The sequence below is a fragment of the Sander lucioperca genome, chromosome 14 (genome assembly GCF_008315115.2).
Source record: "Sander lucioperca isolate FBNREF2018 chromosome 14, SLUC_FBN_1.2, whole genome shotgun sequence".
In the NCBI taxonomy this organism is placed as follows: domain Eukaryota; kingdom Metazoa; phylum Chordata; class Actinopteri; order Perciformes; family Percidae; genus Sander; species Sander lucioperca.
The window spans coordinates 4,224,722-4,252,539 of record NC_050186.1 but is presented as its reverse complement, the minus strand read 5'-3'; the positions used below and the strand labels follow the sequence as shown (position 1 = coordinate 4,252,539).

At 39.1% G+C, this 27,818-nt stretch overlaps 2 protein-coding genes and 1 long non-coding RNA gene across 3 annotated transcripts; 1 reads left to right on the top strand and 2 right to left on the bottom strand.

Annotated features, from left to right (window-relative positions):
• The first annotated feature begins 2,739 nt into the window (after positions 1–2,739).
• LOC116062952 lies at positions 2,740–4,237 on the top strand. Its single transcript, XR_004108149.1, has 2 exons — positions 2,740–2,961; positions 3,621–4,237. It is a non-coding gene; the product is annotated as an uncharacterized LOC116062952 (long non-coding RNA).
• A 128-nt stretch (positions 4,238–4,365) lies between these two features.
• Positions 4,366–16,985, bottom strand: alpk2 (alpha-kinase 2). The gene is made up of 12 exons (XM_031317758.2): positions 16,916–16,985; positions 13,759–14,919; positions 12,947–13,668; positions 10,075–11,548; positions 9,808–9,955; positions 7,904–8,031; positions 7,745–7,789; positions 7,331–7,629; positions 6,633–6,721; positions 6,302–6,519; positions 6,136–6,184; positions 4,366–6,052 (listed from the first exon to the last, which is right to left on the bottom strand). The coding sequence occupies exons 2-12, from the start codon at positions 14,708–14,710 to the stop codon at positions 5,842–5,844; spliced, it is 4,335 nt and encodes a 1,444-aa protein (XP_031173618.1). The 5' UTR covers positions 14,711–14,919; positions 16,916–16,985; the 3' UTR covers positions 4,366–5,841.
• Positions 16,986–21,032: 4,047 nt separating this feature from the next.
• Positions 21,033–27,006, bottom strand: oacyl (O-acyltransferase like). The gene is made up of 15 exons (XM_031317914.2): positions 26,652–27,006; positions 24,648–24,781; positions 24,486–24,564; positions 24,244–24,379; positions 23,890–24,092; positions 23,557–23,769; positions 23,363–23,465; positions 23,169–23,270; positions 22,893–23,058; positions 22,717–22,796; positions 22,496–22,606; positions 22,255–22,378; positions 21,897–22,083; positions 21,350–21,492; positions 21,033–21,221 (listed from the first exon to the last, which is right to left on the bottom strand). Exons 1-15 carry the CDS (start codon positions 26,872–26,874, stop codon positions 21,117–21,119), a joined length of 2,109 nt encoding a protein of 702 aa, XP_031173774.2. The 5' UTR covers positions 26,875–27,006; the 3' UTR covers positions 21,033–21,116.
• Between the last annotated feature and the right edge of the window lie 812 nt (positions 27,007–27,818).

Here is a 27,818-nt window from a genome sequence, read left to right as displayed (position 1 = left end):
TGTTGTTTGAGTTAATATGACTGGACTTTCCTCATACCAGAAGTAGAAACATAAGATCCATAAATATATCATATAGATGAAAGTAGATTAGATAGACTAGTTACTGTCTTAACAGTCCTGTATGAACATTAAGTTTTCCACAAATGTTCTATGATTAATTTGTTTTTTGCACTGATTGAGAGTAACTAAGTATATTTACTCAAGTAGTGTATTTAAGTACAACTAAGTAAAAATGTTCTCATGCTTTACTTCAGTGTATCTATTTCTTTATACTTTCACTCCACTACACTCCAGGGGAAAGTATTATACTTTTTACACCATTTATTTGACCACTTTAGTTACTAGTTCCTTACAAAAGTTAAAATTTAAATATAAAACCTGAACATCTTGTAAATTAGCATGTATTGTTATAGACAAACCTACCAAACAGTATTTAAAATGTAAAAGCAGTTTAAAGTAATACATTTTATTAAAAAACTCTGAAAAGGGCCATTCTGAGAATTCATCTAGATTCATACTTGCCAGTTTATTCATACCAATCTGAACTGACCTTTATACTTTTAATCATTTCTGACTTGAAATGTACAGAAAGTGTACACTAGCAGTTGTATAGCTAGGAATCTAAATTTTATTTTTACTTGTACCAACATATTCCTTTCACAGAAGGTCATAAAGTTAAAAAAAAAAAAGTTTTTAATTTATGGATAGGTGCTGCTGCTGAGAGAGATTGTTCTAATAAAAGCACCTCTCTTGAGAAATGAATGAGACTTTTTGTAACTCCCCCTGCCTCTTTTTTTGGTGTGTGCAGTGCACATGGTGTGGTGAAGGGACCTCAGTTCATTCACACAGGCAATCTAGAAGTTATCAGCTCCAAGGACAAGCAAATAAAAGTCACCCTGCCTATCTGGGGACATTTTATCAAGCCTTGCTATCCTCAATCTGGTCACAAACAAACCAAGAGCCAACTCTTCTTTAGATCCACCTGCTCGAAAATAATGTCACAAAGTGCAAATGAGAGTAAATTTGAACTGATAATAGTATGAATTAAAAGAAAGCAAAAACACATTTCTTTGGTTTTCAGTCTTTCACATCCCTCTGTTTCTATGTTAGGTCACAACACTGACCTCAATGAAACCCTGATGGAAGTTAAATCAATGACCTGCACCAAAAGTGGATCCTCATAAGTTGAAAATACTCTTAATGATTAATATTCAACTCTAATGTTCCTCTGCTAAGTCCCAGGTGGACAAACCTGTCAAATATTTTTATTTTAATTGTTGCTACATTCACCTTTTAAACACCAGCAATTTAACATAATGATTTTAACATGACTTGGTGTGCAGCATTGCTTCTTTCTGATTACTGTCAAAATGTAGCAAGTGTCTGTGACAGTAGGGTAAATTGTTGTTTAATATTAGATGATTTACTGTATTGCCAATCTATAGCTAACTATATTTTAGATGATTAAAATTACAGGTGATTGTAATATCTTGAACAGAAACAAAGGTTGCAGTGACCTAATGCTGTGCACTGGAATCACAATCATCATTTTGCTTTGTAAGATTGTATAAAGTCAGACACTAGTCTACACTATCTTTTACAGTAGTACAGCATCTTTAATAATAGGTTACAGTTGTCGAAAGTCATTCTTAATCTACATCATTTCAAACACAGACATCTTCAGAAAGTATATGTGTTTTGCTCATTGCCATTTGTATAAAACTAAAAGGTAATGTCCCCTACAGACTATACTTAGATTGGGATAGTTACTGGTTGGCAACTACAGAAGTGCCCCGGGGGGTACAAGTACCCCTGGTTGGGAATCACTGATTTAACATTGGGCTTCGGAGGGTGAAAACTGAGCAGAGTGACACATAGGCGACCTCTAGTTAAAGGGATGCTCTTTCATAATCTGCCTTAGTTGACATATTTTTATTATGAAACTGATCTTTTTGGACATATCACTACTTTTAGTGTATCTTTTAACTATTTTCTATCCATTAACTATTAACTACTAAGAATTTGTACAACCACTGTGTGAAATAAAATGGAGTTTGTCAAAGAAGAAACATTTGCTTTCGAATAAGTAGAGTTAGGATGTAACTTGTGTGTTGACTTGACTCTTTGACTTGCTTTTACTTTATGAGTGTCTAATTTTACTCCAAACATCTGCCTACTGGTTGTGTACCTTGCTGACTTTTTGGCCCCTTCAATCCCACCAAACTCCATATTTTATTAGAGTCTTGAGTCTGAAGTCATCAGGTCAGATGTTGTTAGTGGTCCCCCGCACTCATTTTATAACCAGAGGGGATCGATAATTTCAAGCACTGGCACCCAGGCTGTGGAATGTACTGCCCCTCTCCTTAAGTTGTTTAAATTCTGTTGATTCTTTTAAAAAGCAGTTGAAGACGTTGTTATTCAAACAGGCTTTTAGTTAGACAAGGGTTCTTATGGCTGTCTGATTTCCTTTGTATTCTTACGTCTTACTTATTACATAGATTTTCCAGTTTGTTCATCTGTCAGGAACCACCACCCATTACATTCAGCTCATGGCAACTTTCAGTAAAACCTTGGTATTAAGGCCCTGTTGCCTCACCGAGGCAGTTTTTTTGTCTCCCCCTCCTCCACTGCTCACCCTCTACCTCTGGTCAGGGTCGATCAATACTTCCCCTGTAGCTTATCACTAATGTGGAACTGGCTGTTTGTCCAAACCTTGCTCTGTCTACATAAAGACTTGGAACGGGACAACATCAAACCCAAATGCACCACACATCACCTCATGAACCTGCAGCTCCGGACACACAACTGGACTTTTAACTGTTTGGAAACACTCTGACAAGAAGATACGCTGTAGCGAGAGGGAAGAAGCAGAGAAGAAGCTGGGAGAATCAGAAGCAGGAGAGTGACCACTGGGTACGAATTCATAAATCCTGGAAAGAGGATCTACTTTACAAACTTGAGGTAAGTTGGTTGTTGTCCTGCAATAAGTTTAAATCCTTTAATAATGTTTTCATCAAAGTTTTATTAGTAAAGTTGGTAATTGATGTATTAATTAATGAACTATGATCAATGTACCAATTAAAAAAAAAAACCTTGGTTGCAATTTCAGCTCAGAAATGTTATATAATAGTTAAAAGCAGAAACAAGGAATCTAGTGTGGCATACAGTCCCAACCAACTCTATGTTCAACTACATTTTTAGAAAAATTAATGCAAAAATGTTTATTATATAGAAAGAAATGAGGATCACACATGTGGTCTTTTACTCTCTCACACAGCTGCAGTCATCCCCACAATCAGTAAAAAACAGCATGGACTTTGGACACTTTGGATAAGCCTTGTGTATTTACTCAGTGTTATTTCCCCCATTTTCTATTGTTTTTCTGTTTTCCTTTTGCGTTTTATTTCTGCATATTTATGGGTACAAAATTAAAGTGCTGCATGGATAGTCATAAATCATAGCTTAGTGTGATTTCAGCCTGGGTTTTTCACAGGCCTACACACCAACACCATGTGTACTTTAACATTATCTGTGTTTCTTTTTGAACTTTAACTCTCTCCGTTGCTCCTCATTGATTTTACACATTACCAATCTACTTTTTTTCCCCCTTCTTTCACCAGGTCGTCCATCCACCAGTATTAACCTCTCCGTCTGCAGTATCTACAGTAAATGTTGTCCTCTAGAGTTGTGGAGTGTGACAATGGTGTTTGTGTCCTGTGTTTCAAACGCCATTTTCACACTAAATAGCTACAGTGTGAAACAGACCTCAGTATATTCTTCAGTTTCCTGATTGGCTTTTTATTTATCCTTCTGTTTGTGGTGTTTTTGTAGCTCTGTAATAGTTTCCTCATTAATTCTGTAAAGCCTAAAAACACATAGAGGACACATTACACCTTGCAGGAGGGGCAGAGATGAAAATAGATGTGTGTTAATACGGACCAACATCCTACATGATCTTAAGCCTCTGAGTGTGACCCACTTTCTTTAGCGTTTGAGGTGCTAATTTGCTGCTGGAGACCTTCTCCTGTAAGCATAAATAGAGTGCCCATTTGTTTTCATGCTGCAGCCATTTCTTGTGTTGTCATCATTCAAACTTTTTCCAACATGTAAACGGGTCATCTACTATGATTGCACAATGGTCTTCATCCATGCAAATTGCGTAAATAAAGTGTTTATTTTTGTCTGTTGCTATAGAGTGAACTTTATCCATTCATGAGAAAGACGTAATAGTCACATTTAAAATCACCTTCAAACCCAGTCCTGTGTACAAAGACAAGTATATATTTGCATATAAACATAGACACAGTGTCAAAATCATGGAAATGTGAGTTGAATTAACTTGACTAAAATAAATCACAAAGCATCTTGAACCAGCAACATCTCTTTAATAACAAAGATCTACTGTGTGATTATACACTGGCCATCGCTGCAACCTGAAAACCATGTCTGCAATTTGAGTTAGGGATTCAAAAAGCAACAGTGAGAGTCGAACAGAGAGGATTATTATATGGAAACCGTTTGAGACTGCCTTTGAATAGCTGGTATGTGGTTGAGATCATATGTGTGTAAGTAGGCTCTGGATGTCAGATTTGGTTTTACATTTCTCTCACTCAGTTTGAGCTGGACCGGTAACATATAGATCCTTGAAATGATGCCAGACATTAAAAATCAATTTAACAATCAGAATTGCACCAGACAATTAAATGATAAATCAATAAATCTTCACATTTATCAGTGAATACATTCAAATGCATACTTTGTGTGTGTACAAAATGTATTTGTGTTGTTTCCAGAATAAAGAAAAGAGCTTATCCTGAATCAGTAGCTTTTACTTAATGAAAAAAAAACATTATAATAATCTAACATTAAACTGAAAATGCAATTATCATATATCTTTGTCACCTCACCCACCAAATACACGAAAATTGCCCACTCATACTGAATCCAAAACAAGACGTGTTCTCTACTGTGTTTTTTATCAAACAACCTACTTAAAAGACATTTCCTCTATTCAATTAATAAACAAGTTCATTAATTTAATGAACTAATAGTTTGAAGACATCACCGAAGTAGAAAAACAATAAAAACTCATCAAAAATGCAATCTCTAAGACATCACATTTCAACACTGTCCATAAACTCATCATTATCATCATCATTTTTAAGTGTTTGTTAAATTTGTCACAGTTTTCCTAGTCTGGCTCAAAGGATACACATTGCTGGGATAAAGACTGACATCTGTTGATCTCTCACATGCCGGACATCCCTTCCCTTTTTGCTGCTATAGGGGGTTAGTGCTGCCCAGGACGGTTGTGATTGGTTTAAAGAAATAGATAGATAGATGGACTTTATTAATCCCAAATTGGGAAATTACTCTGTTACAAGCAGCAAGTAGCAAGTTACAAACAAGCCAGAGCTTTTTTCCCCCCTACCCCTAGAATAGATAGGCGGTGTAGCCAGACCATACTCCAATGCTGGAGATTAGTCTGGTAATGGGAGATTACAGTTTTCCCAATACTCGTGACATAAAGTGTCCTCCCCGAAATAATAAATACACTCTCGTACAGAAATAATCTCATTAAAATAAAATATATCTCTCAAATGTTCAACACAAGATGAAGCAAAAACTCTCGCTGGTTGTGTAAAAATTGCTCTCTTCAGAGTCAAACACATCTGTCCTCTCCATCATCTGGCCTTCTGCAGCGCAAAACTTTGGACACCTTTCTGATTCCTCCTTGACAGGCCAAACTGCATGACGAGGTCCAGCATGAGTGAAGCAAATTATTTAAAACCCTCACCATTTCAATAAAAATGACACCCGCAGTCCAAGATTCTCCTCCTATTATGACTTGCCCTTCACTGTTGGCCCAAATATTTTCTTCTTGGGTGCAGCAGAGGGTTGTTGAGGTCTGGGTTTCGGAGCAGATGCAGGCTTTTTAGGTTTGGGCTGCATGGATTTGAGGCCCAGGATCTCACAGTACTTGTTGCACTGGTGCAAAGCTTTGAACTGGTCAATAAAGGAGGTGGCACAGTTTCCTTTGAAGCCCTTATATCTAAAAATAAAGAAATGATTAATCTATCAATTTGCATGTATCAACAATTTGCAACTAGTATTGGTCTCAAAAGAAATACTCACCCTTTCTTAGAGGTGGCTATTCCCACATCAGTGAGCCTCATTCCCACTCCTGAAAACCACAAAATCAGACTGATATTTAGTTTAATTGTAATTTAAAGCACATGATGATTTGCAGGAAAAAAACAAACATTTTGAGCTTATACACATTTCAAAATATCCATGTGACCTTGCATGTCAGTAACCAGCAGGTTGCCCTCAGTCTTATGATAGACCCAGTGCTGGAAAGCACAACATTTCTGTCCTGCCTCCGAGTCGCGTCTCTTAAGGTTGATCTCTTTGCCGTCCTTGACCGAATACTTGACAAAGTCACCAATCAGCTCCTCCTCCAGCGTGGCGTACGGGATGTCATTGGATGGACGGTGAACCAGGTAGATGGGAATGATCCTGGTGGAAGCATGAATCAAAATTGCTTGAGCTATGAGTATATTAGATTATTCTAAAATGCTATAAAGGCAGAGATTTTGCTGTGCACTAAGTTTACAGCATGTGTCACTCACTCTGGGATCTCTCCGAAGGCTTCCACAGACTGTGCAGCAGTGTTATACGCCTTGATGTACTCTCTTGCTGTGTTCTGGACATGGCACTCCTACAGAGCGAGAAGTCAATTACAGTACTTTCTATGTTAGAAGATCTGTGGACACATGATAATAAATAGAAGACTCTCTATGACTCTCTCATGAAATATTTGATAAAAGATTGTGTTGCTGTTTTATTGTATTTAAATTCAGAATGGGATGATAACCTGATGACCCCAAGTGTCACATTTTGCATATTATGTCTATGATGTAGCCTAATATAAATTTGAACTTTTTAATCAAAATTGTATGACATTGCATGAAAAGGTTGATCCAAAACCATTTAACTCTTAGTACACAGAAAGCGTATTTTCTGAAACTTCCTCAGCATTTTACTGTATGTGGCATTTCTCAACAAAATCTATAATATTTTCTCACAAAACTTCTTTCACTAAAGAAAAAAGGCATTGTTCAAAGCATTATTAAATTAATGTGGAAAAAATATTGTGATAGTGTCACAATTATATATTAATTATTTCATCCCATTTCCATAATTTTGTGGCAGAAAAAGTACTAAGTGGCATGTAATGAGCTTGGTTCCCGAAGAGGACTTTTATGCACATAATGCAATTACACTTTGAGCTATGAAGGACTTTTGGAGAGTCCCATGATGTTCCTACCTCTACAGCCAAGGAAAAGTTTTTCTGAACAAGCTCGTCATTGTTCTTGGTCCCATAGCTGATAGCATTGTGTACTTTGAGCACACAGGAACGTCCAGGTAGTAACAGAGGTATCTGACCCGCCTGCAGCTTGGTCCGGAAAGCCCGCCGGTGCATCCCCTCCCCAAAGTGGATCTTTTCAGTAATGATGCTGGCATGTTGGTTCTCTCCAAAGTGTTGGTCAGATAGAAAATCCTCTTTGAAAATCAGCCTGGAACAGTGGACATCCTCTTCTTCACTTCCAACCTCTACAGGGGCAGCTAGAAAAAAAAAGAGAGATAATGTGTCATCTCTTATCCGTCAAAACAAAAAACTGGGCCAGGCTTTTACAGCTCAACTGTGTACACTAATAAGGGTTCTAAGATCACAACTCACATGAGATGGTCTTTGGAGATGGAGGGATGACAATCTCACTAAGCACTGTAAAATAGTAAAAAATAAGAAATGCATTCTTTGTCGTAAAATGTGTTGGATACACATTTTTAACCAAATTTACGTTCTGGATAGTTGTTATAGTTAAATCATGATTTATACCTTCATATGTGAGCAGATAGTCCAGGGTGACTGATCCATGTAAACTAGTGAGCCGACACTGGTACTTGCCCAAGTCTTTGTGAGAAACGTTGGAGATGGTCAGTGACACTCTGCTCTCATCCCCTGCACTTCAGAGAAAGGTTCAGTGTCACAAAATGCACCATACAAAGCCACTAATCTCTACACAACAACAACAACAACAACCCTCTGGCATTGCATCTGAAATTTAGATTTCCTGTGACATTTAATTATATACATTATGACAATCCAGGATCCATTCTATGCCCTATGCCAAAATGAATTGTGTCTGCTGATATTTTACTCTTTTAAAAAAAAGTATTACGCAAGTGAAGGTAGCTGGATATATGAAAGTGCAGGTTACTAAATAGAAGCGACTGACTGCTGTGCATAGATTTAAAGAAAGCAAAATGTAAAACCATACTTTATTCCTGCTGTCAAAGTGTTGCACAAGATTTTCTGCCTACTTTTCTCCTACCTGATGCTAAATATTACTGCCTGCTAACATGCTGTAGATCAGTGATTCTTAGGACTACTTGTTTTTTCCAGGGGTACGTGGAAAAATTGTGGAGTTAACTCAATTAATTTAAAAAAGATACATTTTTTATACAATTTAAAAAATATATTTTTAATCCACATATTGAGTCAGCTGTAACACCTGAACACTAGTGAGAGTAGGTGGAAACTAGAACTAGCAAGCGAGCAGAGATGTTGAAACAGTTAGCAAAAAGTAGTAAACAATTTAAATTAGCTTAGCTAAAAGTATTTAATGAAAGGTTTAAATAATAAGCGAAAAGTGATGGCTAAATGTTTGTAGGCTAAAAGTTAGATAAAAGTAATGGATTAATGTTTGTAATAGTTAGCTAAAAGTAACGTTAATGGATAAACGTTTGTAATAATGAGCTTAAAGTTATGGATAAACAGTTGAAATAACGTTATTTAGTTAAAAGCAAAAGTTGAAATTCTTAGCTAAAAGTAATAGATATATGGTTGAAATAGTCAACGTTAGCTAAAGCTAAGCATTAATGTTTGCAATAGCTAAACGTGATGGATAAACGATTTAACTAGTTAGCTAAAGTAAAGGATAAATGATTGTCCAACTAGCTAAGTGGTAGCTAGTAGCACAAATGCAAACTTGACCTACCGGCCTAACACTAAACATGAACATTATGATTGTATAAACAATAAGCCTAACAATACACACTTTATATGATTAACAGTGTTAAACAAAATCACATTTTAAATACATTTAAATCAAAACATTTAGAATAGGACCAGTGATGTCGATAAAGGACTTGAGTTCATTTCGAAGGGACTGTGGAGCTACATCAGAGAGAAAGTAACGAACCATGCTATAGCATCATTTTGACTAAAAAAAGTACACCGTTACTAGATAATCTGGTTATGAGGCCCCACACACACACACACACACACACACACACACACACACTTTGTGTGGGGGGGGGGAGACAAACAGGATTTTGAGTCTCGGGGATTGGCCACTATTTCAAGCAATAAAGAAAGTAAGACACCTTTTTCTTTAGTAGCCTACTATTCTTTCTGCAATAATTTCATTATGGTCAACTTCCTTATTTCCTGGATTCTGTACCACCATAGTCCCTATACATGTATTTTGAAATGCAAGGAATGGGATTCAAATCGAAAATATTTTTCTGGCAGAGGACCCCCGCACCCCCTGTTTTGTGGCCCCCCCACTTCTCAAACCAAAGTGACACCCTTGTTATGAGGTATGTGGTAGTTCACTGGTAGGAGACCGGTTGGTGCTTTGGGGTGTAAAGCTGAGTTATGTGAAAGTATTGTGTAAAAATGACATTGCAGAAAATACATTCAAATACATTAGATTAAAATCATGTAAAATGAAATACCTTCTCTTGCTCTCAGACAGAACAGTGTCCCCTCTGCTCCAGGTGACAGTGTGGTGGGAGAAGACAGCAGCAAACTGACACCACAGGCACAGACTCTGGGGGTCCCCGCTCACTGACACTGCCTGGATAGGCTGCACTACCTTGGGGTCTGCAGACATTGTCATATGCTTTTATTATGAGATGTTCACATACCATCATACAGGAGAACTTGTGTTTATAATGTTTCATATAAAAAAGTGTTTAGCATAAAAATGGTCTAGCCCTTACCTTCCTTAGGTGGGATTTTTTGTTTGACCACTTCACTGTACGCCTTTTTGCGAGTTGCCCCGGTTTCTACTTTGGGTTCCTCTCCCTTTGTCTGAATGGAAGTTTCTGGCTTCGGAAGTTTAGACTCCAAACCACTGACAATCTTTCCAAACTTATCCTCTGACAGGCGTCGTCTTTTAATAATATCATCGTTCAGAGGACTGGTGAAGTTCTTTGGCTGGTGGTCTTTATGATCTGGATGATGTGGAGGTTGTTCTCCCCGGGAAGCTTTAGCTTTAGCCTCTGGTTGCTGGGACTTTTTCTCATCTGACTGATCACTGTCCTTTTGAGCCTTCCCAGCACCCAGCTTGGCCTCAAACATATCAATCCTGCCTTTTGCAGTGTTTGGTTTTGCTCCATTCTCCACTTCAACCAATGGCTCAACTACACTTTTCACTCCTGTTGCATTCGGAGCATGTTTCTTTTTCTTCTTGCCGTGTGGCTTGTTTGGAGCCTTCTCAGTTGCTACACCAGTCTCAATCACCAATTTAGCCTCCTTGTCCTCAAGCCCGACTGGAGTGTTCTCACTGGTGTGATTTTCCCCAGTAAGAGGATGAGTTTCTTGTTGTTTGCAGACCTGCTGGGCTGAAACATGGTGAGATGCACCATAATGATGACCAGCTGTTTTGTCTTTTTTGGAGCGTGTTTTGCTCTCTGAGGTGGACTTGTGGGTTTTGTGTGGCATCTTTTCAGCTGTTTTCGGATTCAACTCAGATTGTATGGCTGTGGCGATGGGTTTTGCAGCCCTGGAGACAAATGGGTCATTTAGATCTAAAGTTATGAATGCAATGCGGTTCCCTTCTGAAATGATGAAATGATCTGCAGGGACATCAGCCAAGTTTGATAGTTCTCCACTGAGGTCATGAATCTCCTCAATTGTTGTTTTTCTCACAGGGACAAAGTCCAGTTGTCCCTCTGGTGAAGATTTCTCAGCAGAGTCTGTTGTATTTCCCTTTTTATGAATCAAATCCTTATCAACGGCCAGAGATGTTTTCTCAGTAATCCTATCCAAGGTTGGCCAGAGAACACAAGGTTGTACGTGATCACAACAAAGGTTTCTGTTGTCATTGAGATACCTTTTGGAACATATTTGATCTCCTTCCAAACAGCTTGTCCGACAGACGAGGGAGGAGCCGATACCAAGAGGAGCTAAGGGCATAATAAACTTACGACCTCCCCACTGACATGCTCCCTCAAGGTCCGGTAAAGTGTCAGATGACACGTGTGTGTGGAGGCCTGGTTGCGTGTGCACACCTGGAACCTGTGAGTTTGTCAGAGTGTGTTCGGTGAGGAAATGGAGATCTGTTGAAGGTTCAGTTCCTTTACGATCAACCCCAGCTGGCCCACACCTCCTTTTGGCTTCTTGCTTGGCCACCAAATCCGGCTGGGAGACACTGTGTTCATCTGTCACTTCACACACTTCATCTCCAAAGGTCTGATAAGGAAAGTAGACAAATATTAATAAAAATGTGAGGTAATTAAAAAAAATAAAAAAAATAAATATATATATATATATATATATATATATTTCTGAGACTGAGATATATAATATAATCGTCATGCGTTTGAGTAAAAGACTCCACTAAGACTGTGATATGATAGTATACACGTAATATATTTATATTTATTATTGTCTGTGTCTTATACTTTTCCTCTCATCCCTTGATGCTGCAACAGTGTGAATGCCCCCATTGTGGGATTAATAAAGGATTTTGAATCTTGAATCTTGAATCTAATAATAGTGTTAAAGTGCTGGCATCAATAGCACTAAACAGGTAATTATTTTAAAGGCAGATCCTACAGAAAGGACACAAACATGCCATAACATTCAGATCCGTTCAACACATACCTTTCTATAGAGCCACAAAGCAGACGTTTATGAAACACCATGCTTCTATATCCAATCCCACAGTCCATGTGTCCTGCATGCAACTGAGACCACACTGTTGCTGTTATAGACAGGAGCTCCAGCTATGCCTTGCGCACCTAAGCCAACCAAAAGCAGTCTCCTAGGCCCATGGACCTGTTGTTGTCCTGATCCTGGGTTTTTAAAGGAGATGAGGTGGGAATGGGTGTGTTAAAGGGTACGTATGTAAAGAGAGAGAGAGAGAGAGAGAGAGAGAGAGTAAGGGAGGGTCATGTTTCAGTCCTCAGCTGTGCTCTCCTCTCACCTCTCCACCCTGACACGCCACGGATGCATGCTATTATTATTGAACTCTCCGCTATTATTAGATGCCATTTCTGTCCATCTGAAGTTTTCCTCTCATGCTCTCTCTGTTTCCTTTAGCACAAACAGCTAGCAGTCTTTAAAATTGGAGCCAAAGGACTTATCCAATAATACAGAAGCAAGCCTTGATGAGAGTCCTTCATGAGTGCAAAATAAGTGGCTCCAACCCAAAGCAAGGCGACAATACTCGTGAGTCTCATACGTGGATTTTACTATATACGTACCTCCTGACTGGCTAGCAATACTGTAGGTATGACAACACTGACAAGGGCAGGAGTGGGAATGTTTCTTATGTTTCCAAATCTCATGACTGATTTATCTGTTGGCAAGCACGACTGATGTGAAGGTGATCATTGTTATTCTCTCTATCGTGAAGGGTGAATCTTTCTACTGCTCTAACACTCTGTCTGCCACAGACTTTAGAGAATGTGATGTGTGTTTGAGAGTGTGTGGACAAGCCCATATGTGTGTCTGACCCAACACAAAAAAAACATACCTCTCCCAAGTTTAGTTTTGTGATATGCACTCATATGTCATGCGTTTCACATAAAGCAGAGCACACATTTCCACCTGTCAAATTTAAATCTATATAATAAGTCATCTTACCTCCTCAATTACTAGCTCACCACGTGTATTTTGTCCCTCCAAATCTGTATCCTCTATTATATTCAGTATGATTGGATCTTCTTCATTGCTCATGAAATTGTCTGGCTCGACAAATCCTCCAAAATGAGAAAGGTCCAGATCAGCAAAAGAAGTAGATCCAGGTATCACATCTACACTGTATCCTCCAGGAGAGGCAACCGTACCACTGGATGATCCCATGGATGAGTGCTGCTCTGTGGGGCATGGAGAGCGCTCAGCCTGGCTGCTCTGGATCTCTTCTAGCTCATTTTCTCCTTGTGTGGTAGCTGTTGAATCACACAAGGATTCAAGGCTATGTGAGCCCTCAAGGCAGCTCTGCCCAGAGAGGATGGAGCTCTCTGGGATGTTTTGTGCCTCTATAGGCTGTTCCTGGACACCCATGGGTGGCTGTGTTTGTGCCTGCGCTGCTGGCTCTTGACCCTTTCCTTCTTTAGACGTCTCTATTTCTATATTAGTATTTACCTTTGCTAGTGCCTGTGTCAGAGCATCTATCTCAGCCCCTATCTCTGTGAAGGCAGCTGTGAAGTCCTCTGGTGGAGCCGTGATGATCCCGGCCCAGTCTGAGAGTGCACTTGCCCAGCTGTCCACTGATGACCACCTCTCAACAGGTGGCCCCCAACCTTTGGTGTCATCGCTGGACCAGCCAATCCCGTCGCCACCATCAGGGTTGTAACCTGACTCTCCTGGGGGAAAAGATAAGTCACCGGTGAGCCCTCCTTGCATCAAAGAATGTTGCGTCTTGTCTAAAACATCCCTATCTTCTGTGTCCTCACCTGCTAGATACTGGCATGCGTCCAGCCACAGCTCGATAGGGCTGTCGCTTCGCCGTGGTTGGGGGGTTAAATCAGTGACCTCTGCTTTCCCTCGACTCCCATCATTTACCGACATCAAGCCTGCCTCACAGGCATCCACAGCAGGTGGTCTTAGCTTTGCATGCCGGCTCACGTCTGACTCATAGTCCACCATAGCTCGTTCCTCACTAGAGCCACGATGGCATTGTGTCACCACATGGTCTGAATCACCCATCAGGACATGTGCATCGTAGTCAGTTTGTGATAATGTCTGGTATTCAGGACATTGAATCTCCTGGGGATTAGGGCTCAAGATGAAGTCCTGTGTGTCACTTTCAAAAATATAAAGGTCTGACACAGGAGCTATAGCTGTATCACTCTCTAAACTATCTGACTGATGTGATACTGACCTTAATAGGTAAATGGCTCGACTGTGTTCTGAGCTGGAGAGAGTCTCAGTGAGAGATGGCTCCGTCGAACCCTCAGAAGTAGATGACAACACCCCAAGAGGTTCAGGTGTACTATTGTGTTGTATGAGTGAAAAGGAGAGGGCTGGTTCTTGTTTAAAGTGAAAAGATTCAGATAGAGGGGAAATAAGGTCATGAGAGAAGTGAGGTAAAAGAGGTAATACAGGTTCTGATAAGCCAAAATAGCTACAAACCCTAAAATCATCATCGTTTGTAGGCTCGGAGCAAAGTGGTAAACACTCTGACATGTTATAGCTGGATGAGCCTATGCTTTTCTCCTGAGAGAGGCATTTGGAAAGGTTTGATAAAGGCTCAGTGGATTTGTCTTTGGGGTCTGAGAGATCTGACACAGCCTCTGCTCCTTTCTCATATGCAGAGAGCATGTTTTCCTTGGGACTGTGCAAAAGAGATAGAGGGTCTAAATCCTCGGTTTGACTGTCTGTTGGTGACGGCATTTGGTCATCCATGCAAAAGAGTGATAGATCTATTAAGACTTCTAGTTGTGCTGCTAGAAAAGATTGTCAGCAGCAAAACTCCAGCTGTCAAACAGCAACTACAGGCCAAGTTTTGGGACAAATGGCATAAAGGTCCGCGCACAGATTGTTTGGCTTTGACTTTTCTGGTGTCATTTCCTACACTGGGTCCAACTGTATCCTTAGATCCTGAGATTCAGTACCTGCAAAATGAAGACAGACAGTCAAATAATCTTTCACCTGAGCCTCTTGTGTATATTTACCTCTTCGATCTGAAGTATTTGAAGTAAGGCCCACTATCTCCCTCTAGCTATTTATCTTGCAGGGGATGCCCATTTAAATGGCATGTTGCATCTATTTTGGAAGCTTTCAAAGCACACTTGACATACCTTATCAACAGAAAACCTTCCTGTTGTTGTTAACTTGTAGCTGATAAAAAACGTCTGGTGTTTGGTGGTTTTGTTGTTGCTGCAGACTACACACTCTAATTTCTATTGTCTTGCACAAGTGACAGGTAGTAAAACATACATTATCTATATTTATCTTTTAAATAACCCTAATCAGTCACTGTTAGTTATTTACCAGATAAAAAACACAAGAATATTGAGCTCACAAGCCCTTAGAGCTGCAAGGAGTTACATACATATTGAGAGATTTGTTAAGAATATCTGGTTTCTCCAGTTTCTGCTTATAACCTGTAATGCAGTCGAAACAACCAAAATTTTCTTTTGCATTTCAGGTTCTTCTGAGTACACTTGAAAACCATTCAGCAGATAATCTGCAGCTTTAATTAATACCAACCTTATATGGGATATTTATGAAGCGGCAGTAATTGTTGCTAATGCCCTCAACATTCATGAAACTCCAAACTTCATCATTTGATAAAGCACGGTTTTACATAGTTCTTCAGTAATTATATTGTTAAATATGGTGGAGTTAGATACATCTGATGAGTAACACCAAGGATGTTTCTTTATATTTTAGCTGTGTTTCGTGTTGTTGTTTTTTTAGATTACAGTTGCTATTATTTAGAGACTTAATGTGACTGTAAAACCATAGCTGTATCTAAATTCACATTGCTCGTGTTGGCAACCTGACAGGGGTGGTATGAAGTGTTGAAGTAGGAGGCTTCAAAACATGCACCCTGATATACAAGATTGCAGGAGATGGAACTGGTGGCACAGACACTGGAAAAATACCAGCACATCTTCACCCATGACCTGCATTTGTTACATTCCTTCTGCAGTGAAGGACACCTAGAAGAGCCCTCACGCCTGAAATGTTTACGATGGTATAGCGATCCTAACTTTAGTAAGTCTATTGACAAACACCTTGAAAATAAACACTTCCCACAATTTTCAGGCTGCGAAACACATTAAAACCCCTCACAAAACGCCAATCTTTTCTTTAAATGAATCCAGTCTGTTTGATTTTACAATCACATTTACTACACTGACTCCATATTTAGATTCAATTATGGGGTGCATATCAATGGTCTCATATATCTGAGTTATAACCTGCTTTTAGGGCATTTTACTACTTTAGGCACTTGGGTGGTTTTAAATGAATCAGAAATCAATGTTGTTGATGTGGTTGATTAGTGCATTTGATAGGACTTGATCTGTACTGACATAAAACTATAAAGATGTCAGCACCTGCGTGACTGAGAGCAAGAAAGTGTAATTTGATTTCATTTTGACTGCCTGTGCCAAAATAGATCCACCCTTGGTCACACAACACCCCCAAGATCCTGCTGCATCTTTAAGCCTCTGTAGAGTATGAACAACTTGTTTTAAAGACGTGAGTTCAAGTTAATTAGTAACACAGTTTAAAAAAAAAAAAAAAAAAAAAAAAAAAAGCTGCCTTAAAATGCAAGACTTTCTCAACACTAACTGGCTACAAATGAGCAGAAAACTAAACAAATGTTTGCCGCCGAAATTCATTATACTTGTAAATCCCTTAAAGGTATTAATCTTGACAAAAGTGTATCATGCAGCCCAGCAGTGTGTCAACCTGTCAGCAGTGTGAGACAAAGCAGTGTAATTGACAACATTTACCATTCCCAAAGAAAATGTACACACAAGTCTAACAAGTTACCTCACAGCTGAATCACACGTGATAAAAGTATTAATACTTGAGGTATTAAAACAGTTGTCTCAGCCTGTGAAGGGGATTTTCAGCCATGCATGTAGTACGTACCCTAGTCATAGCCGTGTGGTTGAGGATATGGACCTATGATGTAGGACCTCAGTGTGAGCTCAGGCTAGAGATGGCGGTCTCGGGGCGTGAGTCTATTTTTAACTGTTATCCCCTGCAAGTACAAAGTCAGTTACCTGATATTGCAGACATGTGGCAATCTTGAACATTTAACTCTCAATATCTATATTTACAGGCTGTTTCAGTGGTCTACTTTATAGACAAAGATGTTGACTTGTGGGTGGTATAGACATTTAATTAAGAGAAGTATATGACTCTGACCGAAGAGAGAAATAATGAGAAACAAGCACACATTGGAGTAATAATTAAGGTTTAGGTGGTCATTTTGCCACAATTAGACATCCTGTATGCAAGACAAAGAAATCATTAAAATGTTAATTTCACTCCTGTCTGTCCAACTCAACCCAGTATATAGAACAGAATAAAGAAAATAGAGACAAACAGCTAATACTCATTTGAACATGACGTAATCTAAGCACTAAACTAAACACTCTCACTACTAATTTTCTGAAGGTTACTATTAGCTTGTATATAAGTTTGTTAATTGTATTTTGTGTGAAAAACATTTAGCAGACAGTGTTCATATCCACTTACATTCAATAGGTACAAATAAGCTCATAAATGAAAAAAGAACATGGAAAGGTTACGGCTTGGAGTTGAGCCTGCATGGGGAAAATAAATACAACAACATATATATTTAGTTTTTTTTCCACTAAAACAATGTATGACAATGTAAAATCTGATATAGACATGTGTTTACAGTGCACTTGTGACATTGAGGGTCACATTTCTGGCAACATTATCGCCTCTCTAACTGCTCTGGCAAAGCAACAATGCACTGTTGTCACTGGCCAAAATCACCTAAGGAGGACAGACCTTTCTTGGCTTTTATGTAAAGTTATTAGTTGTCAATTATCTCACCCTGGCGTGATAGTGATTCAATGTGACTTTGCCTCTCATTTAGCCAAATTACTCATCTCATAAGCAGTGAACACAACTGAATCCTTAATGACATAGATGGCAGGTCAGTTTCCAATAATATGAATGGTCCAATGATTCTAATTTAGTTAGAAAGTGATAATTTGTTGTTTGTACTTAAAAACATTAGACAATTATGCTTTTTCTCACCAAGCTCCCAAAGTCCATACTGTACACATTTTATAAGAAAAAGGGCGTCATATAATGGTGGCATCTTTTTTTTTATTTTATTTTTTATTTTTGGGCATTTCTGCCTTTATTGGATAGGAAAGCTGAGATATGAAAGGGGAGAGAGAGGGGGGGAAGACATGCAGGAAAACCGCTACAGGTCAGACTCGAACCCTGGAACTTCTGCGTCGAGGAACAAACCTCTGCATATGTGCGCCCGCTCCACCAACCGAGCCAACCGGCCACAATGGGGGCATCTTTTTATGATCTTTTCTTTTGTCATATTTCACTCCTTAAACTCCTAAACAACACTAATGTCTGTGTAGTTGACTTCATGCCTTGCAATTCTCTTCCTACTTTGGGCCCTTTCTTCTTCTTCTTATCATTATTATTTTTCCCCAAGACTAGCCACCATCTCCAGGCCTCTCTGGATCCTTATTGTTCACATAAAACAAAAAAGCATTTTACACTTGAGAAAACTCTAGTTGTTTTCTTCTTTTGGTCGGATCAAACACTGATGCAGAGTTGTTCACATTTACAAAATTGCACATAAATTATCTTCCATTATTTTCCAGAAAAACTAAAACAAAATGTTGTTTCATAATGACAGTGAAGGACAGTTTTATAACCAAGAGTAAGTCATGGCTCTTACATCATTGTTCCTGTGACAGGTGCAGGGGATGGAAATGTTTACTGTTTTACTGTAAAATCACCAGGTTGTAAATAGTGGTGTAACAAGAGGCCCTCCTCTGTGTGTGTGTGTGTGTGTGTGTGTGTGTGTGTGTGTGTTGTAGTAACAAGTTTTATGAATGAATATCCCCCCCAACACAGACTACAAAGGGTTTGTCATTGCGAGTATATACAATAAACAGACGAGGATGAGGACACAAACCATTGAAATGATGTCATGTCCTTTTGCTCCTTTAGTGTCATTATGGAACACTTGTGTCCGCACACCTGTTCTTGTGGTGCATGTTGTGCATGTGTGTGGGAGTTGTTGTTGTGTATTAATTTGCTTTTGATCCGACTGTTTCCTTTCCTTTTAAAATTATCTCAGGGGAGCTTTATTTGAATGAAATTACTTTTGTAAGTTTAAAAAACAATGAAGGAGAGCAATGTGATTAAACCAATAAAATGAAGCTTTGCTCCTAGTGTGTCATGTTACCTGACTGACCATTACATTAATTGAGTCAACAAGCAGCACTTGGACAAGACAGTAATAAGAAAAGGACTTATATATATAATGTAGCTATGAAAGGATATGTGTGTGTGTGTGTGTGTGTGCATGTGCGTTTTTGTGCGTGCGTGTTTGTGCGTAGTTCTGTGGCTTCTCAGAAGAAACACATTTACGGTCTCTGCAGGAACAGCTGATGGGTTAAGATGACGGGTGGACTGTTGGGTAACAAGTAATCATTACAGACATTCATTGAATAAATTGAACACTGAAAACAACCAATTTCTAACACAGCATGTTATATCTTTTTACAGGCTAATATGGAATTATACAATGTAAAACGTACAGAATTTGGCAGTATAACAGTCATGCTCAGTATTTCTTAAACTACAAGCATACTTAATTTTTTCTTTCTCCAAAACAGTGTTGGTACAAATTTGAAACAGTCTAAGACATGTTACACCATCTTAAGCATGTTGTTAGGTTTTGGATTGGACGTGGCCCCGTGGACTCTTGTAGTCATGGTGGGAGAAGTGTCATCTTACCAAAGCAAGATATATTTTTATACCGTGTTGTTGCAGTCTGCCTCAGCCTGCCGACTACACTCCTTCCCTAAACTCCCTGGGACAGGACCAAGTGGAGAATGGTGCTGCACATGTAAGAAGTGTGCATCACAACAACCACGTTGTGTCTGGGTGCATGATATAAAGCATGCTTTTTCAGAACCAATTAAAGCATATTGATAGCAAACTATATTTGGCATTTATCTTACACCACTGAACATAGCCTCGCCTAACCTATGAAATAATGTGATTTAATAAGCACATTGGATGCAGAAATTAGAAATGATGGCACAATTTCTCGTAGAAATCATATTGTTTTTTTTTTTTTTATCTCCATCCTGGTGTCAAACCACAGTATTTCACCATGTTAATTTTACAACATTACTCCAGTAAAAATCACCATAAGGATTTTGTTTCTGTGTGAGCAGCAGCAATAAACAGTGGCAGAAGAATCATGGTGTTTCTTTGAGGCTGTTAAAGAAGCATTACTCATTTTAATGCACTGTACAACAGAGCACATGCCATGGATAACTCAAGTGCTAAGATGGAAACGAAGCTGTGCGCTTTTGCGTCACAAGAAACTGAAAACCTTTGTTATGATCTCATCAGCTGAGTCTGTGTCACTTGTAAATTCTGACTCATTGCCATGGAAAGTGAAGTGAAAATATGTTCCATATTAATGTGTTGTATTACAGCAGAACCAATAAAACAAGGGTGGCAGGGGAATATGGTGAACTTTGAGTCACAAGGAAGCTAGTCACACTAGTCATCTTCTGGCAAGAGGGCAGTACTTCAAATATTTTCCATAATCTTAGCCCTCTCCTCCATAACTTTTAATAATTTCCTAATTGAAATTAGACTGTGGAGACACAGTAAATCATATCATGCGTATATGGAAAATCATAACTAATCTTAAATAGTAAACTTTTGACTTCTGTTTTCTCTCTAACTCTGCGTTCCTGATTTGTTAGTATTATTGGTTCTGAAGATGAAAACCCAAATAAATTGTAAATATAGTTTCACCATGGTCTGCAGTATGTTATCTACAGTAAATAAACCGGCTGTTAACTCTCGAACAATTTACAATGTAAAAGTAGTAACCACTCAGCAATCACTATAAGAAAAACTTTTGATATTTTCTTTCTTCGTTTATTTTATTTTTTTTTAGAAATAAACTGGTTTATTAGCTACAAAAGCAGAATTAAACAAGAACACTGACATAGCTTACAAGGCACAAGCAAACAGATACAAGATTAAGGGTGTTAGCTGAATAAAGTATTTTGTGTGTTGACTTGTCTTGTTATGTACTGCTCCATTTTAGGAGAAGGTATGGCTTCTCAACCAGCACAGTAAACACATAGCTGACCACCAGCGTGAGCACCAGGTTGCCAAGGAACAGGTACATCTAAAGAAGACAGGAGACGTGCAATACATTCAGTTAGAAAGGGATACAAAAACATGGCCTAATAAAGCTCAAATCTGAAACACCTCAGCATTACGCTTGATGAAACTGAATAAAATGTGCTGACTTACAAAGTTGATGTTTGAGTAGTGGATTGGGGTCTGTTGCATGCCAATGTAGAGGATGATGAAGACAGGATGTGTCAGATAGCAGGCAAAACTGATGTTGGAAAGAGGGACCCAGAATTCAAATGACAAGAGGCTCTTGATGAAACCTAGAGAAAGTGAGAAATAAGATTTTTTTTAATACATATTTCTGCTTTCATGTGACTGTACTCACATGTCACTTAACAAGAAGTGTGCAGATATGCTGTGTATTTATATTCATATTATTTTGCCCAAATCATTGTATTGTATTATTTTGAGTATTGCTTAGGCTGAAAAGGCCAAATCCCCCCAAATTGTGCAGTACATTTTCCTCATATTGCCATTGCTACTATTGAAGTATGAAATCATTAAAGAGCAAGTTACACTATTATAGTGCAGTCAACCATTGATCAACATGATCAATAGTATGCAGAGCAAACAAATACTTGATCATTTGTTAAGATGCATATTGCAAATTTTATTTTGCTTTTTTCTGAATATGGTATTTGGAACATCTCTGCTCTTGGTTTACCTCCGTAACCCTCCTCACAGGCCAGTATGATCCAGGTCACAGCCAGAGCCCAGAGGGGCCTGTGCAGTCCCTGGTAGAGGGCATGTGGTACAGATGGATAGGCTGGGGTCTCCCTGAGGATGTAGGCCAATCCAACCACCACAGCCATGAGTGACAGACAGCAGAACCAACCAAGTGCTGCCTGCCACTGGAGCAACAGCAAGACACCATAAGCACATGAGTGTGATGGCAGCTTTAGCCGCTTGCTTGTGTACAGAGTCTGTTTTAGCTTGATAATATCACAAAAGAGCATATGATATGTTCACATTTCTACAAAAAGAATAAGTGTGTAATGATCCTGGCAGAGACAATTCTTTACCTTTTGCTTTAACAGCTGATCTTTCTTTGTTGTCAAATATATTCCGGTCAAGATCCCAATTAAAAACGGCCCATATCTTGTGTATGGTTTCACATAGTAATACAAGACATAATTCTCAGATGTCCTGCAAAATAAATAAAATAATTTAAAAAAATTGGAATGGCTAATTTCATGTCACATTTCATGCATTTGGTTCCTGAGCTGTTTGCATTAATACAAGATCACCATCACTACACCTTACAGTGTAGACGGCTGAAAGACTGGCAGCTGCAGGAGTGCAGTTATAACAGCACCAGACACAGTGGTCATCAGCAGAAGGCCTCCAGCGACAACCACAAACACACCTCTGTTTCTGATAAACAAAAGACAGAATGAATAAGATTACAGGACTAGCGTTGTATTAGTGAGCTGTGGCCATGATTCAAACATTGAATTTGTCCAAGGTAGAAATCAAGGACATACAGTCTATAAAAATAGACCAGCAGAGGAGTGGTGGCATAACATTGGAAGTCCAGGGACAGGTACCATGTCCAAGGAATACACTGAGGAAAGATTAGAAAATAAAATGTTAACAAATAGGTCAGTGTAGAAACATGTCAAAATAGAATTGGAGCTACTGAGTTATTGCTTAAACTTACTATCTCATGGACTGGGAGGAGATTGCTAATCAACAGTAAGTTAGCCCACCAGTACGTCTTACAATCCATTAGTGTATCTATGAATGGGAACCAGTAGGGTCCCCACTGGACCAGTGAGATGAGGCCAATGGTTAGACACATAATAAACAGGTGCAGTGGTTGAATCCTGTAGCAAAGGAAAGACAATTACTGTACGTTTCTAGTTTTAGTTCACACACACAATGAAGAGCTTCTACAAAGTAAATCTGTTTTTATCAAATGATCAACAAACAGTACCTTTTAATCCTCCTAAAGAGGTAGTTGGCCACCAAACTGGGGCTCAGTTTGTCTTCAGCCCTTTCGATGGAGCCCAGCAGAGACCTTGCACTAAGCAGACCCCTACAACACAAAAGCTGCTCTAGAAACCGTTTTTTACAGACACACTACGGTAAATCCAGCACTGTTTAAACTTTGTGTTGTTTCAGTCTCACCCTAGCAGCAAAAAGGTGTCCACAGCCAGAAAAACAGGCCCGCTGATGGTAAGCACATGCACAGGACTGCTTTCAACGGTTTTCTTCCAGTCTTTGTAGTTATCTGCAATAGAGATAATGCAGCATATAAGAATATATAAGTAAGTGAATGACGCGCAGACTGAATGAGCAAGTGGCATTGAGTCTGGTCGTACCCAGGTTGTTTATTACGGGGAACTGTGCAGAGTGTCCACATATGATCCATAACAGGCTGAGAACACGGATGCCATTTAGGGAGGAGTAGCCTCCTTTTGTGATGGATGAGGATGTGCTAAAGACACCCTGGCTGGTGGTCTGTAGAGAGAATGCCTGAAGGCACCGGTACATACAGCTTTGAGGAAAACACAGTGGAGTGTCCCCGGTGCTGTCTACGAAAGACAATATTCAATAAACTTATTATGCTCATGGTGAATCATCTGGTAAACATTTTCAGGAAATCTCGGGGAACACTTAGTTAAACAGAAACACATAATACACATTGTACTTACTATTACTATTTCCCTCTGAAGTGCTACTATAAATATCGCTACTATAGGAGCCGTTGGTCTTCAGGGTCCCATAAAGGTTGATGCCAGTGTTTAAACAGGAAGACTCCGCTGTGTGACTGACCTCTCTGTTCCGTTGCCACCTTATTATAGCTGTAAACAGGGTAGCCGCAAGAGGAATTGCTACCATTATACAACACACAAACCTGCAGGAGAAAAGTTATCTGTGTTAGGTGAAGACTCCCCAAAAACAGTCTTGAAATGTATGAGACACTTCTCCAGTTCAGTTTACAAGTATGCTTGCATATAAGACAGTAAAGAGGATTTGAAAAGAGTGACATCCAATCATATACTGACAGACAGGTAACATCTGATGCATCAGGGGCAATGTTGTTGGACAAACAGTGGGTCATGATCATCTCCTGAGTGGACTGATTGACCAAGATGGGAGGTAAAGGAGGAGTGAGGGATATCTGGCCAAACTGAAGTCTCCCTGTTAAAAAAGTGAAGCAAGCCATGTGTAAACACAAGTATTGGACTGACTGAGTGGTAAGTAATGAGACCAGAGAAAACTTAAACCTAAAAATAAAATCACTGACCGTACAGCACCAGCATTTGCACATCGTCTTCTCCACAGGAGTCAGGGACACAAATACCCACAAAGTACTGGACAGTTTCCTATGGTAGTAAAGACACTTTGTTCACAATCTAAGCCAAGTGTCAGGATGACATTTTATCTTCTTTAATTACATTGTTGTTACCTGCCTGAGGAACACCTGGCAGTACTGTCCAGAGAAGGTGGGACCGTGTGCAGAGCGGCACTGCTGCAGAAGGCCCGGCTGGTTGGCATTACCTCCTTTGACATTGCTACCCATCTTTCCAAATGCATCATACACTGACAATACACACAAGCACAACCGTACAACACACAAATGCAACTTAGCGCAAATAACCAAACATCGATGATCCACATGTCCTTTGGGTTAAAAAAAGAGACTGACTATTAAAATAAACATGTAAATTGTGACATAAGCTATTGATGATGGATTATGATTACACAAAGTTATATGCTTACTTAATTTAAGAATAAATGTGGTGACTCTTCAAAAACCCATTTAAAGCTCTAACAGGTTGAAACTGCTTCTACTTGCAATATAAAAGTGGGGCCTGAAAGTGGGGCATGGCTTGCTACTTGCGACTATATTGCACTTTAATCAAGTGATATATGTAATTTGATTCAGCAGAAATTACGTTTTCAGTGTCTGTTGCTATACAATGTAAAAGATGAAATTGTGTAAACATAAAATACATTTTCAAAAACGGAATTTAGTTCATCTTCTTACTGAAGACGAATTGAATATAGCCTACACGTTTTTTTTTCTGAGGAAAAGTCAAGCCAGGACTTCCGTTATGGATCTATCTTCTGTCATTTTATTTTAATTTTTTTTTTAAAGATCACAGACACGTAATTTCGTTGTCTTCCCCATTTCTTCATCTAGTTGCCTCAATGGAGTGAAACAGCGCCCCTCTGGGTTGTAACGGTCAAAGCTGGCGTTGCATCCTTACAGGTGGTGAAGACGGGACAGATGAAGTTGTTTACTGTTTGATTACTATCAAACAATCTGACGCGGTCACTATGATGCCACTGTAAAACTGTGAATGGACAATACTTAGGAAGAGAAACTAAAACGTAAAATGTGAAGCCAGTCATACTTTGGCCTCACAACAAAACAACAATAGTTCATATTTAAATTAAACAACAGACAGTTTTTTTAGTGTTACCTGCTAACGTTAGCCGTGTTGTTGTGAGACTAGTTAGCTAGCAGTTAGTTCTGTGAGCAAAAAAGCCAAATAACCTTCTGAGCAACAAGTGGAACGATATATGACTACTTCAAGGCCTTGCTTCAACGGTGAGTCAAATATAGCTCCTGTCTATCTGTCTCTTTTCTCTTGTTTTTCTCTCCAACAGTCTGTTTAGTTGTTATGGAGATCATATTATGTAGCCTACATTTACAGGTTGTTCATTCATCAATATGTTGTTTGTAATTTGTGAATTCGCTTGAGCAAAAGGTCTGCTAGTTCCTTGTGACAATGAATTAATTCCTGTTTTTGGTTTTAAGCTGGGCTTTATGATAGTGATAATAATATACTTTATTTGTAACATTTCATACACAAAAATGTTGTTTAAAGTGCTTTGCAAAATAAAAAAGAAATAGCAGACAACAACAGAAATGATCATTACAATAACAACTTTCACCATCATCATATAAATAAGTGTAGCCTAATCCTTTAAATATCCTTGTGTAGTTAGCATTAATTGATACTTTGTAGACCTAAACAACACATATAAGACTGTGTCATCTTTTTGCTGTGAACATAAACTCTCAAATCTTTTGTAGTCTACAGTATATTTTATTTGGATTCTAAGGAAATACATACTGTTCGTTAATGTGCATTTCTCTTTATTTTGAACATAAATCTGTTGTCTAAAAGTTTACTACTGTTATGTGTTTTTTTTGCATTACATATTAGTGGGACTGTACAACAAACCTCACATGTCCTGTTGGCCTGTCTAACTTGTGTTTTGATCCACTCCATGGCTAAAGTGAACACTTAGTTTCAAAGTTAATGCAACTGGCCCTTTGCAAAGATCAGCTGGCCCCTGTACTGTAGTCAATGGACCTAGCCTCCACTGCCCCAGGCTCAGTAACTCTACAACTTTAACATACAGAAAGAAAAGCCCTTTACAATTCAGCAATACTTACTGAGAACAGCATATTCCTTCGGCCTGTCCTGGATAATTTCCCTGAGGAAAGTGTTGGTATCCTCCGTACATCTTTGAGACACAGTCAAGGCCTGCGTATTTTCCAGCGCTACACTACACCCTGCAAACAGAAGGAGCGTTACCGCCAGGGCCATTTTTAGGACTGACTGCATCATTTTAGTAGAGAAGTTGTTTAAATAACATAGGAGAGGACATATCCTCATGAAGAATATAGCTTGAAATTCATCTTGAATGGGGTGGATTAAAAAACTGCTTTAGCAACTGCAGATCCTCCACACCTGGTTGTCTAGATCAGGTGTGAACAGGATTTGGTTACATGAGGATGAGAGGAGAACAAAAAAGATCCAGGCTTTAATTATGGCCACCAAACAGGATCAACATAATTAGAGGCGGGTTGTTGATCACTTCCACTGAAACGACAGGTGTTACAGTAGGGCCTAGTATCAGTCTGATTTTATTTCCCCTAATCATTTAAATATTAATCGTTTTTCTCTAATTTCTCTACTGAGTTTGTTTTTACTGGAACTATTTGTCCCTTGAGCGACACCAAACAGTCCAGTGGTAATAAATCACCCATGGCCACTAGATGGTGAGATTGTCCTAAAAAACTACATAAAGTGCCATGCCTTTACCAGACAACAGTGAGGGACTCCATTTATATACAATCATTCCCTCCAGAAAAACGCGATTATGCGATCGCGTAATTCAATGCATAATCAGCCAAAGTCCGCATATTTATGCGGGAGCCGCATTATTTCAAATAGGCCTACGCCGCACTTTTGCCGCATAAATTGCCGATTCCCGCGCAAAAATATGCGGGGCTTGCATGATTTCATAATCCCCGCATTTTCGTTGCAAAAAAAATCACATATATCTTAGCAGAAAGTTGAAAAATGTTGCATTTACTTCACACAAGAGCAGCCATTTTCCCCTGTTACCATGGGAACGTTATGAAGTGCCGTAATTACGCGACGTGAATATCATCGAAAAGCTGCAAACCCCGCGATGAAGCCATGATGAAACCACAGTTTTTGCAAGTTCCCGCAATTTCATCGCATAAAATTGCATAAATATCCCGCATATTCCATCGCATTTTTAAGAAAACGTGCCGCATAATCAAGGATTTTTGCCCGCAACAATCACAAAA